We start from the raw sequence: 12,371 nt of genomic DNA, 5'->3' as shown, positions 1-12,371 counted from the left end.
CTAGCATCATTTTTCCCACTGAACCTGCTTAAAGCCTCTCATGCCTATATTCATGAAATGTCTAAGAAATAAAACTAATCAGCCCCTTGCAATTGATAAATTTTTTAAAAAATATTATTTATTTATTTCAGAGAGAGAGTGAGCAATAGAGAGTATGGGAGGGCAGAGGGAGTGGGAGAAGCAGCTCCCCACTGAGCAGAGTCCCTGATGCAGAACTCGTTCCCAGGATGCTAAGGTCATGACCTGAGTTGAAGGCAGATGCTTACCTGACTGAGCCACCCAAGCACATGCAACTGATGAGTTACTGAACACTACATCTGAAACTAGTGATGTACTATATGTTGGCTAATTGAATTTAAATAAAAATTTTTAAAAAACGTAACCAGAGGTGCCTGGGTGGCTCAGTGGGTTAAAGCCTCTTCCTTCAGCTCAGGTTGTGATCCCAGGGTCCTAGGATTGAGCCCCGCATCGGGCTCTCTGCTTAGCAGGACTTCTTCCTCTACTTCTTCCTCTCCTTCTCTCTGCCTGCCTCTCTGCCTACTTGTGATCTCTGTCTGTCAAATAAATAAAATTTTTAAAATAAAATAAAATAAGATAAAAAATGTAATCAGCCCCACAGAAACTTACTCTTTTCTATGTTCCTGTCACTCTACCCACCGAGGTGGAATATTTCTTTAAAAGTATCTCAAGTTTGGGAAGAAATATGCTCACATCCAGTCCATTTTTTTTTTTGTAAGTTCAGGGAAGCCTTACTGGATCTGGGAGGAGCAAGGGTAGAAATAAGAAGAGAAGGGCAATAGAGAAGATTCAGGTCCTTCTGGTTTGTTCTTACTAGTTTGTAAAACTGCATTAAAACATGCCCTCCTCACCCCACTCACCTGCCTAGCCCTAAGAACAGCAAGACCATGATAACAGTCTGACCATCATCTCACCTATGACCTCAGAGTGATCTACCCAATGATGACAGTGGCCAAGAGGAGACAAGAGGAGTCTCGCCACCATGCTATAGTTCCTTAACTCGATTTTTACAATTTCCTTTCTAGTCTTCAGGAGCATTTGCCAGTTGGAAGCATTGTGATATGTTGAACATGGACTCAGATAGCTTGGGTTAGAATCCAAGCTTCCCTACTTCCTAGCTGGGGGACCTTGGATATGTTGCCTAAACTCCCTGTGCTTCAGTTTCCCCATCTATAAATAAGACAATAATAGTATGTACTCACAGGGTTGTTGAGGGCATATGCTGTGATAATAGAAACCCTGCTGGTTTTATAGATAAAAGTTTATTTATTGCCCATATCAATTCCAGTGTAGGTCATCTCTGATCCATACTATACTAACCTGATACTCTTCTGTAGTGAAGTTATGATACTTTTATTGTAGTGTTGTGTAGTACAAGTAGTACAGTACATCCCTGATACCTATATTGACTGGTCCAGACAGTTCGGAAAACGGAGCTTAGACTGAGATGTGGGCTTGGTGACATAGTTTAAATACTTAAAAGCCCCGTTCAATTAATTCCTTTTTTCGACACACACATAGATTGGCACCCATTGTTCAAAATGCTTAGGGTGACTTGTCAACTCAGCCTTCATATGCACAGGAACAGCTCTGATACCTATATATTTTGTAAATATCTCTGTAAAGATAAATTTCAAGTACGTATCTTTCCTCTGGAAATCTTTAATTGAGTACATTTAACTCTTGTACCTAATGGTGATGACAACAAAAGTTTAAAAATGGCAGCATTCAATATTAGATGGCCTTGATATTCAGATAAGAGTGGGCCTCACCATCTTACATCTCTGCTTCATAGTAATTGAAACAGTAAAAGTAACACATGCTTGGGCTGCCCAACTGGGGTCATCTTGAATGACAGTCTTCCACTTCTGTGAAACCTAAAAGTGGGACTCAAACAAAGATACTGCAGAGAACCAACATGGGAAAGGACTTATAGAACACCACTGCCAGAGCACTAGCCTTATATCTCCTTTCTTACTTGGATTCCAGAGATTGGATCCCAGACCCACCACTCATTGTGCAGAAATTTATAAGAATGGGGTGTAAGCCAGGACACTAACGCATGACTGAAATATCCACAAGCTGTTGGGTTAGTATTATTTTGGTAAAAATTTCCTTCTGTTTAAGAATGAAAAAAAAAAAAAAACCAACCCAAGCAAATAGACCCTCCACTTGTTTCAGTGATTGGGTTCACTATTTTTGTTTTTTTTATAAACCTTCAAGAAAAAAAGCAGGTCTGGGAGGAGAAAAGGAGTTGGTTATAGTACACCTTGCACCACATGAACTACAAATGAGACAGGCCTCAACTGTAAGGGAGGGTCCTAGGAACATCTCTTTGACCTAAAGCCAGTTCTGCCAAGGACCTTGACCAAAGCCATTCGAACCTCTCGGTTTCTCAGGCTATAGATGAGGGGGTTGAGTGTAGGGGTGACAAGGCTGTAGAAGAGGGAGACCACATTGTCTTGCTGTGGGCTGTGGTAGGTACCTGGAACCATGTACATGAAGACAGCTGCCCCATAAAAGAGCCCCACCACAGTGATGTGCGAGGAGCAGGTGGTAAAAGCCTTGTGTTGGGCCTCGGCAGAGTGCATGCGGAGAACAGCCCTCAACACATGGCTGTAGGAGGTGGTGATGAGTGACAGGGGCAGCAGCAAGATCAGCACCCCCGAGATGGACAGCGACAGCTCATAAGCAGAGGTGTCTGCACAAGACAGCTTCAGCAGGGCAGGCAGCTCACAGAAAAAGTGATCCACGGTGTGTGAGGCACAGTAGGGGAAGTGCAAGGTGATGGAGGTCTGGATAGAGGCCACAAGCATACCCGACAACCAGGAGGTGCCCACCATGAGTAGGCAGACCTGACGTCTCATGAGCACAGGGTAATGTAGGGGGTGGCACACGGCAACATAGCGATCGTAAGACATGAGGGCTAGCAGGACACCCTCAGAGACACCCATCAGCATCAGGAAGAACATCTGAGCTGCACAACCCCCAAAGGAGATGGAGCCCTCTCCCTGCAGGAAGTCAGCTGCCATCTTGGGGATGGTGACCAGTGGAAAGCCAACATCCAATAGGGAGAGATGACTGAGCAGGAAATACATAGGTGTGTGGAGCCTGGAGTCTATGTGGATCAGGAAGAGCAGGATGGCATTGCCCAGAAGGCCCAGAGTGAATATGAGAGCCACAAGGGAGAACAGGACCGGATGTGGCCTTGAGTGGCTGAAGAGCCCCGTGAGAGTGAAGTCTGAGATCACTGACTGATTTGATTCTCTCATCCTCCAGGAAGCATCACACATGTGTAGGAAGAACAGGATATTTGGAAGGAGTCTCCGTGGGTAATAGTCTTGTCTTACATGCCAAATAAAATTGTTTGATAGTAGTTGCTTAAAGTCTCAAGAAGGATGAGGAGCATTTTCAGTCTCAGTAGGAAAAAAAGCACTGATTTATTATGTCTGCTTCGGTCAGGAGATGGGAATAGCAAAGTCTTGTCTTTGCCTTCCAAGCAAGCACAATCCACCAATATTTTCAGTTGAACTTTGTCCATGAGCTAGGGAGTGCAAGTTAGTCCCAGTGGAGTATTGGAATATACCCCATCCAAGATGCCCTTCAGCCAAAGCAGGGGAGGTATTCCAAAGAGATTATATATCAAGTAGGGAGAATTTTCCAAAGATAATAAGGGATGATGAGCCTGGAGAAGGAATATGGAGTGTGTGGATTGTTTGGTATATGGTTAAGGGAACTTGGATAGAGCAAGATTTAAATACCAACTCAGCTGTGTCCTAGTTTTGTGACTCTGGACATGTTATTTAACCTTTCTGGGAGTCAGTTTCCCCATCTGTCTATAGGGATAAATAACGCCTTCCTTGTAGGAGTAGCTGGGAGTATTAAATGAGATAATGAATTAAACAACTTAGCTCAATGACAACCATACGGGGATTTCTTTTTTTAAGTTCACAGCTATTAGTCATATTGTAGAAGAAATGTATACATTAAAAAAGTCAGCTGGGTGGGATGATTCTCCTATGATAGGATAATGTATGTTTGGTACTTAGCTCATTGTCTGGCATATAGTAAGACTGTTCAACATGTATTAGCCCTTTTTGTTGATGTTATTCAACATTATAACTCTTGTTCACTTGCATGACAAAAATTTATCAAGTTTATTCTCAGTCATGCTCTCCTGAAATGACAATTTCCCTGTTCTTATCCTAAATTGGTGGTTCTCAACCAGAGGTGATTTTGCCCTCTTTCTTAGGACATTAGCAGTATCTGGAGATATTTTCAGTTGTCATGGCTGGGGTTGCTAATGGATCTAGTGGGTAGAGATCAGGGATGCTACTAAATATCATATAATGCACAGGATGGTCTCCACCACAAAGAACTGTCTGGTCCCAAATTTCAATAGTGCCAAGGTTGAGAAACCCTTCAACTGACATCCATCAACTCTTCTCTGACCTGGAGCAGAGCCTCTGGGAGATCTCCTAGGTCCATTATCTTGGTTTTCTAGCAGAGATAAGCTTCATGCCCGATGCATGCCTGGAGAGTAATCTGTGAAGTTGAATTTCCAGGTACATTTTAAAGAAATTATTAATAAGACTAGTCCCAACTTAAATCTCTGGAGAATTGCATTGTTTCCGTAAGTCTGTGTAGAGAAGGGTTTGTTCTTTAATCATTATCCTTTGGGGGTAAACTCATAACCAGTCAGTCTCTCTGGAGCTAGTCAAAGGATTTTCAAGTGGACAGCGTACTTATTCTCTTTTCACCCACATCTCCACCTCAAGCACCCCACCGAAGGGGAAAAAGGGAAGTGATTTACTATTAAGCATTTGCTATGTACCAGACACCATGTTAAGATCAGAGAAAGGCTGATGGGTTTCATTTGAGTGTTTCTCGATATTGACACTATTGACATTTAGGGCTGGATAATTTTAAGTACTATAGGCATTTAAGATTTACCATTTAAGTGTTACAGGCATTTTTTTTTCACTTGATCTTACTGGTACATGTTATCATCTGCTGTGTATAGGTGAAGGAGCATAGATTCGAAGAAGTGCAGTAGTCAACTGTACTGGGTTGGATAACATTGCCCCCAAATTCACGTCCACCTGGAATCTCAGAATGTGCCCCTACATGGAAATAGGGTCTTTGCAGCTATATTAAGGATCTTGAGATGAAATCATCCTGGATTTGGGGTGTTCTCTAAATCAAGTGACTAGTGTTACTGTAAGACAAGGAGAGGACACACAGAGACAGAAAGAAGGTGACCATGTGAAGATAGAGGTAGAGATGGACGACCCAGTTATATGCCAAGGAACACCAAGGATTGCCAGAACTGCCACAATCTAGGAGAGAGGCGTGGGACAGATTCTCCCTCAGACCCTCTAAAAGGATTCAATTCTGGCAACACCTTGACTTTGAAAATCTGGCCTCCAGAACTGTGAGAGAACAGATGTCTGTTGTTTTAGGCCACACAGCGGCCCCAGGACACTCATACAGGAGTCCAAGAACACCCAGCAAAGACGTGGTAGAATTAGTTTTTAAACAACAGCTGGTATGATTCTAGAGTTCCTGTGTTTTTTCTTCACGCCTTACTTTCCAACAAAAAATAATGGATCATTCAGATTCTGCTTTCCTAAGTAAATCTTTGGCATTCCTGCTCCAGTCATGTTAAGTTTTTCTCTTCTGTTTGACAGTTATTCTACTACCCGTCCGGGGACAGGAGCCACTTCACTAGCTGTGGGTTCATGGTCTTGAATTCCCTTGCTGTGATGCTCCCCCGCTCACTCACCTGACTTTGGCACGATGGTCCTTACAGTGGATTGGTCACCAGCTCTCCAGTCTCCACCTTAGAAACCATGAAGATCAACCATGGTTTACATCCAAGAAGTGTCATTTGGTCTAGAGCATGATGTGAACTCAGTACTACTTGTCTTGGTGCCTTGGATCCTCTACCTCTGAAGACTATATGATGTCTCCCCAATGTCTTACCTATAAAAGGCTTTCCTTCCCTCATACGCAACCCTATTTCCTAACCTCACTTTCCTTCCAGAATTGCCAGGGGGTTCCTTTGCTAATGACACAGCCACAGAACAGCACCTTTCCCTATTGCTGGCTTTTGGAATCTCCTTTAAGCAGCTTCTCCAACAGAACTGTCATCCTCTCTGTCATGTTTTGCCTGGGGCTTTGCACACTTTCTTCCTTCAGGATAGGATGCTTCCCTCCACTAAACCCACCTTCCCAAGGGAGGCAGCAGGAAGCCCTAGACAGAAAACGGTCTTGGCTTTGGGTGTGTTGTCTCCTTGTTCTAAGTCAGTTACCTCACACCTTATGATGAAAAGCCCCTCCAACTCCCACCATTTTATTAAAGTAAGCTCTACACTCAACATGGGGCTTGCACTCGTGACCCTGAGATCAAGAGTTGTATGTTCTACCAACTGGGCCAGCCAGGTGCCCCTCCAACTGTTTTTGGAGTTGACTTTTAAACCACTTCTATGTTTCCCTCTTTACTGTCTGCTTTTTAAGATCTGATGTCCTTTGCTGAAATGAAAGATGAGAGAAGAGGCACTGGAGTTAGCAGACTCTCTGTTGCCAACAAAACCTTCACAGCATCTCTCACCTATGAGGGAGCACGGCTGAGCTCTTCCTCCATCAGATGACACAGGTGGTCCAGGGTACATTAAAATGTATTTATTTATTTTAAAATCAGAAGAGAAAAGATGACTGCATCCAACCAGAACTAGAAGTGTCTTTATACCAATAGCAAGCTATAAATTATAATTGTTTAATATTGTTATTTTTGGAGGAAGGGGTCCACAGAAGCAAAAGTGTCTATGGCCCATTCAAGTTACACTGCATTCCTGCCTTTCCCCTCCTTTGCTAATTTAGTAATCAAATAATGAATACTTGGGAGCTCAGCTCACAGATTGTTTTCTGTTTGACCCTCACTCCTGACCACACAGCACAAGGAACATAGAAGTGCTCCTTGTGCATTTGCTGGATGACAAAATTTTCAAGGGAAATACTTAGTGTAATGACATGTCTAAGGTGGCACAGGGATTGACCGGCAGTCCTGGCACCTGAACCCATTCTGAGGGGTCCCAATCATGTGTTCTTTCTACTCTGCCAACTGAACAGAGGTTTGCCTCTTTCTGTCTTGGCTCTCCAAGCTGATCTGATCTGATCTCTGAAAACTGTTTTGGGATGTCAGTGTTTTAGACTTTCTGGAAGGGGAGCTGAAGGATGTCTCTGGGCTGTGGCAGTAAGCATGTCTTAAGTCCAATATTTGGGCAATGATCAAGGACACGAGGTCCTGCCAGCTCACCAGCTTCTATGGAAGTTCATGTGTGGACATGAAAATAAACAACCCCTTGCTCCCATCTGCTGCACAAAGCACGAGGCTCGAGGCTTGAGGCAGTGTTGATGGGCTGAGGTAAAACAAATGGTAAGATGTTCACTGGTGAGCCGGGCAAGATTAAGAGGTGTATACAGTCTTCTCTGTCCCTCCAGGTCCCTGCATATACTCAAAGTCTGCATGATTATAAAAATGTATATAAAACTATCAACTTCAGGGGCTTTTTCTTGCCATCAATATCTCCTCTCTAAACATGCTTACTCTCCAGAAAGCATCACAAACAGTGGGGTTCCAGACTCTCACCTCTACTTGCCAGGGTCTAAGAGACACCCTCTTGGCTCCCATACATACTTCAATTCTCCTTATCCTGGGTATCCTTTTTGATAAAACCTCCCTGGGACTGAGCACCTTTGGTTAATGAATCTTGCCTTGGTCTATGGAGTGAATGACAAAATTGTCTGAGGATAGAGGCTCTAAGGGACTATGTTGCATCAGAAAGCTTCTTTTTATCTTCCCTTTTTATCAGAGACAGAAAACTAATCACCATGGGAGCTAGAGCCCTTGAGACTGAAATTATGCCAGGAGATACATTCTCCATCCTTCAGTTCCAGGAAGGTGGGAATCCCTGGGTGGATAATTGAACTTTTCAAAGAATCCAAAGCCAAACAATAATGTCAGATAATTCAGAAGTCTTTATTTGTCCTCTTGTGGGAGAAGGGATTGTGAGAATCTTTATTTATTTATTTAAAAAGTATTTCTAACATGGATGTAAATGAACATGAACACACAAAAATAACATTTCTAATTGTAGAGAGTCTTTTCTGAGTGAAATAGGGAAGCTGTGATTTGGAAGAATAACCAGGAAATAGCCCCACTTATTCTACCTATTTTAGAGTAATTCCCTTCTCCAATTCATAGTCTCTGAGCGTGCTCACGAACTCAGAGATACAAGAGAACTCAGTGAAGATCGAAGCTATTGATGACCATAAGCCCCTTGGCAAGATAACTGAAGAAATGAGAAAGATCTTAGTATGGGTGTAATAATACTCTGATTAAAATCAGGTGATGAATCAGGGAGTGCAGAAGAATAATGAACTGAGATGCAACCGGCTGGACACAGAGCTGTAAGGTTACAGGTTATAAAAGCATGCAAGATACAAAGTAGGCAATTGGCTACAAACAAATCATGGTCAAGGAGACAATTGTTCATCCCAGCTAAAACCATCCAGGTGAGGCAGTCTGCCAGAGTGATTACTTTGTACCCTTCTGGATGTCTTCTGGTGTGTCAGGGACCCTGATGGAGGTGAAAAGATGCCAAGGAAAGGCGCAGCTGGAGAAGATAAACCCCAAGGGGTAGTGAAGGTGGGAGTCAGAGGTGACAGTAGGCAAGGACTCAGTCGTGAAGATCAAATTCAGCCCAAAGAGAAGTTACTGATCCTCTGGCTTCTCCGAGAATCCCATGAGTAATTCCTTAGTAATGATCTGGGGTTTTGTTTCCATGAACCTGCTTTGTACTTCATGGGCAAAAAGCACCGAGTCAAGGAAAGATACAGAGGATCATATATCCACCACCAAAGCCATCTTTCAAAAATGAAAGTGAAAGGCATTCCAAGATTAAAAACTACAAGAAGACTGGGGAAGGTGTGTTTAGCGGAGAGAAGCATCCTGTCCTGAAGGAAGAGTGAGTGCAAAGCCCCAAGCAAACCATGACAGAGGTGGGTGGGGGATCACAGTCCTATTGGAGAAGCTGCTTAGAGGAGATACCAAAAGCCAGCAATGGGGGAATGTGCTGCTCTATGGTTGTGTCATTAGCAAAGGGACCACCTGGCAATTCTGGAATAAACAAATGTTTCTTCATTTGCCGTATGCTCCCAGGGCCATTTCCAAAGATGTTATATGGATGTCCATGAATGATTTCACAAGGTTCACCAGCAAACAGATACATGAGAGGTCTATTATGTGTGTAGGGTCTCCCTCTGTGTGGTATTTTTCAATAGCAGGTTTCTTTATTGCTAATTAAAACAAATATGAAATCCAAAAAGATGGAAAATTGAAAGGAAGTTAATTAAAATATAAGTTGTAAAAAACCACAAATAACCAGAAAGTAAGTAGATCTAAGTTATTTCCTAATGAAACAAAATTTAAGACCCACGGTATGTAGCAATAGGATTCCTGACATCGCCACGCATCTGGAGGACTGGGGAGAGAAGTGGCCTCCAGATTATAAAAGCTCCTGGAAACATCTCCAAAAACTAGACTCTTAGGGATCTTGGGCTCAATAGGTCCAAACTAAACTCTTAACTTTCACCAACCCAGACCTGCCTTTCCGCTGGTTTCAAAAAATGGTTTCATCGATCCAATCTCTAGTTGTGTGCATTTTGAAGTTCGCTGTTATTTTTATTTTTTATCTTTTAATTTTATTTGATTTCAACTTAACTAGCATTTACTATATTATTAGTTTTAGAGGTAGAAGTTGGTGAGCCATCCGTTGCATATAACACCCTCTGCTCATTCCATCATGCGCTTTCCTTAATGCCCACCCCTGCCCCAGCATTCCTCCTCTGTTTCCTAGAGTTAAGAGTCTCCTACAGTTTGCCTCCGTCTCTGTCTTCAACTTATTTTAGTTTGCTGTTACTTTTAAAGATTATTTATTTATTTATTTGACAGACAGAGATCACAGTTAGAGAAGCAGGCAGAGAGAGAGAGAGAGGAAGGGAAGCAGGCTCCCCGCTGAGCAGAGAGCCCAATGCAGGTCTCGATCCTGGGACCCCGCGATCATGATCTGAGCCGACCGCAGAGGCTTTAACCCACTGAGGCACACAGGCGACCCGGTTTGCTGTTACTTTTAAAGGTTGCTGCTCCACGCGCCTAAGAGTACACGTGCTCTTACCAGATGATGGATCACAGCCTGGAACTCAGAAAAGGAACAGGCGGCCCTGCTGCTGCCCCAGCCAATGGCAACCCCGCTTTCCCGAAATCCCCAGGGGGGCTGGAAAAATCGAGAGGGCAGCCCCTGGCTGGGCTCGCCAACACTGTTGCCTGAATAAACTCGGATAAACTCTTCGCAAGAGAAGCCAGTAACTCAAGAGAGGAGGGTTGGAAAGAAAAAGAGAGAGAGATTTGTTTCGTGTATGGGCAGCCCGGGCAGGTGCAGGCTCAAACTTTAGCTACGGACCTCTCGTGCCCACAAGAGGGACACCTAGAGTTTTATAAGGAGAGTTTGTGGGGAAAGCGGTGTTGCTGCAAGAGCGCAGGCAGAAAGCGCGCGATCAGGGGCGGTCATGTGGGCAGCGAATGGGGCGTGTGGAGTGTGGTCTTCTGGGCGGTCCATTGTTAGTGGGACTTTTCTGGTCTGACCGTTGAAACGTTGGGGTCATTGCAAAACACCTTTATCAGTGCCTCCTAAAATGCAAAAGAAATAAGCACAATGGGATTTAGTGTAAGAGTTAAGCGGTCTTGGGGCGCCTAGGTGGCTCAGTTGGTTAAGGGGCTACCTTCCGCTCAGGTGGTGATCCCAGGGTACTGTGAGTTACCAGAGCACCCCCATCGGGCTCCCTGCTCAGCAGGGAGGCTGCTTCTCCCTCAGCAACTTCTCCACTCGCGCTCGCTCTCTTTCTCTTGCTCACTTTCTCTCTCAAGCAAATAATTTTATAAAGAAAAAAAATGAGTTAAGTGGTCTTGTCTGTTTTGGGTTTAAACTCTTGGGGTCTGTGGTTAAGCCAGAGGGTTCACTAGCAGTAGAAAGGTATGGGTAGTTTGGAATCTCTTGAGTGTTTCTTGGGCCACATATACAGTGACTTATTATAAATATTTGATGAATATTAGATATAATTAAATGCATATCAAATTTAAAATATGCTTATACTTTATAAATATAAAATAGATATATGAATATTTATAAATAATTACATAAAATTTATATGAGTTATACGATTTGTATCTAGACAAAGGAAGTAGTTGGGGGTATGGGCTTTGGATGTGCTGACATGCATATGAATGAGGTACTCTTAAGTGAGTTGTTGGCTCTCTAGAAATTGGCTAGTCTCTCCAGAGTCAGCAAGGCCCTAGGTGTCAACACATCAGGAAATTAAAAGGCATGGCTAATACCAAAAAAACCATGTGAATTCAGTAAGTGCCAACAGTTTACCATAAGGTGATGTGTATCAACTGCAGTTTTAATTTCATATAAATAGAGTTGAAAACTTACATCTTGGTAGTCAATTACAGCCTACACGCAGGTATTCTGGACCTTTTCTCTATTGAATGATAAACTTAGCTTATTCTGTATGCATGAATTGGCATGTTCTTTGGGTTTAAATTTTTATCTCTCCAACACTTCTGAGTTGTCTGATGGTGAGTCCAGGTCTACGAAGGTTCTGTCCTTATCTTTCACCTCCCTTAAATAATTTCTCTCTAGGATGGTGGAAACAAAATTTATGGGAATCATCTAGAGGGCAATATCACCCAATATCAGACATAAAAATGAATTGGTGGTTACATAGGAGCCAATCGTGTTGTATAAAAGTAAGATGACATTATCATGACGTTGTCTTCTAAAATAGATCTGCAGAAAATGCCAATTGATAGATGAGTGTCAAGTAGGTCATGCAAATTGGAAAATCCATCTTTTTTTTTTTTACATTTGATCCCAAAAAGCAAGGGAACTATAAAGTCCCCTATTCCGTTAACAGTTATATGGCATTTTATTTTATTTTTTTTTAAATAAACATGTATTATTGGTTTCAGAGTTATATGGCATTTTAACTGTGCAAAGTATTTTCATATCCATTTTTCACAACACTTTTATCCTTATTGTGAAATATAATGTATATACGCAAAATGTATTAACAAACATATTCAATCAATGAATAGTTATGTAATCAGTGTTCATACATTTACAACCCAAGTGCAGTAGAAGATGCTTGTCAGATCCAGAAGCGCCGCATATGCGTCTCTCATCACACAGGTTAATTCTCCAGACTTATCCAGTATCCTGAATTTCTGA

At 42.6% G+C, this 12,371-nt stretch overlaps 1 protein-coding gene across 1 annotated transcript; it reads right to left on the bottom strand.

The window, feature by feature from the left end:
• Positions 1 to 2,339: 2,339 nt before the first annotated feature.
• Positions 2,340 to 3,290, bottom strand: LOC116568414 (olfactory receptor 2Z1-like). The gene has a single exon (XM_032303847.1). It carries the CDS (start codon positions 3,288 to 3,290, stop codon positions 2,340 to 2,342), a length of 951 nt encoding a protein of 316 aa, XP_032159738.1.
• Between the last annotated feature and the right edge of the window lie 9,081 nt (positions 3,291 to 12,371).

Source organism: Mustela erminea, chromosome 1 (genome assembly GCF_009829155.1).
Source record: "Mustela erminea isolate mMusErm1 chromosome 1, mMusErm1.Pri, whole genome shotgun sequence".
In the NCBI taxonomy this organism is placed as follows: domain Eukaryota; kingdom Metazoa; phylum Chordata; class Mammalia; order Carnivora; family Mustelidae; genus Mustela; species Mustela erminea.
The sequence above is the reverse complement of the archived record's forward strand: the minus strand, read 5'-3'. Positions and strand labels throughout refer to the sequence as shown.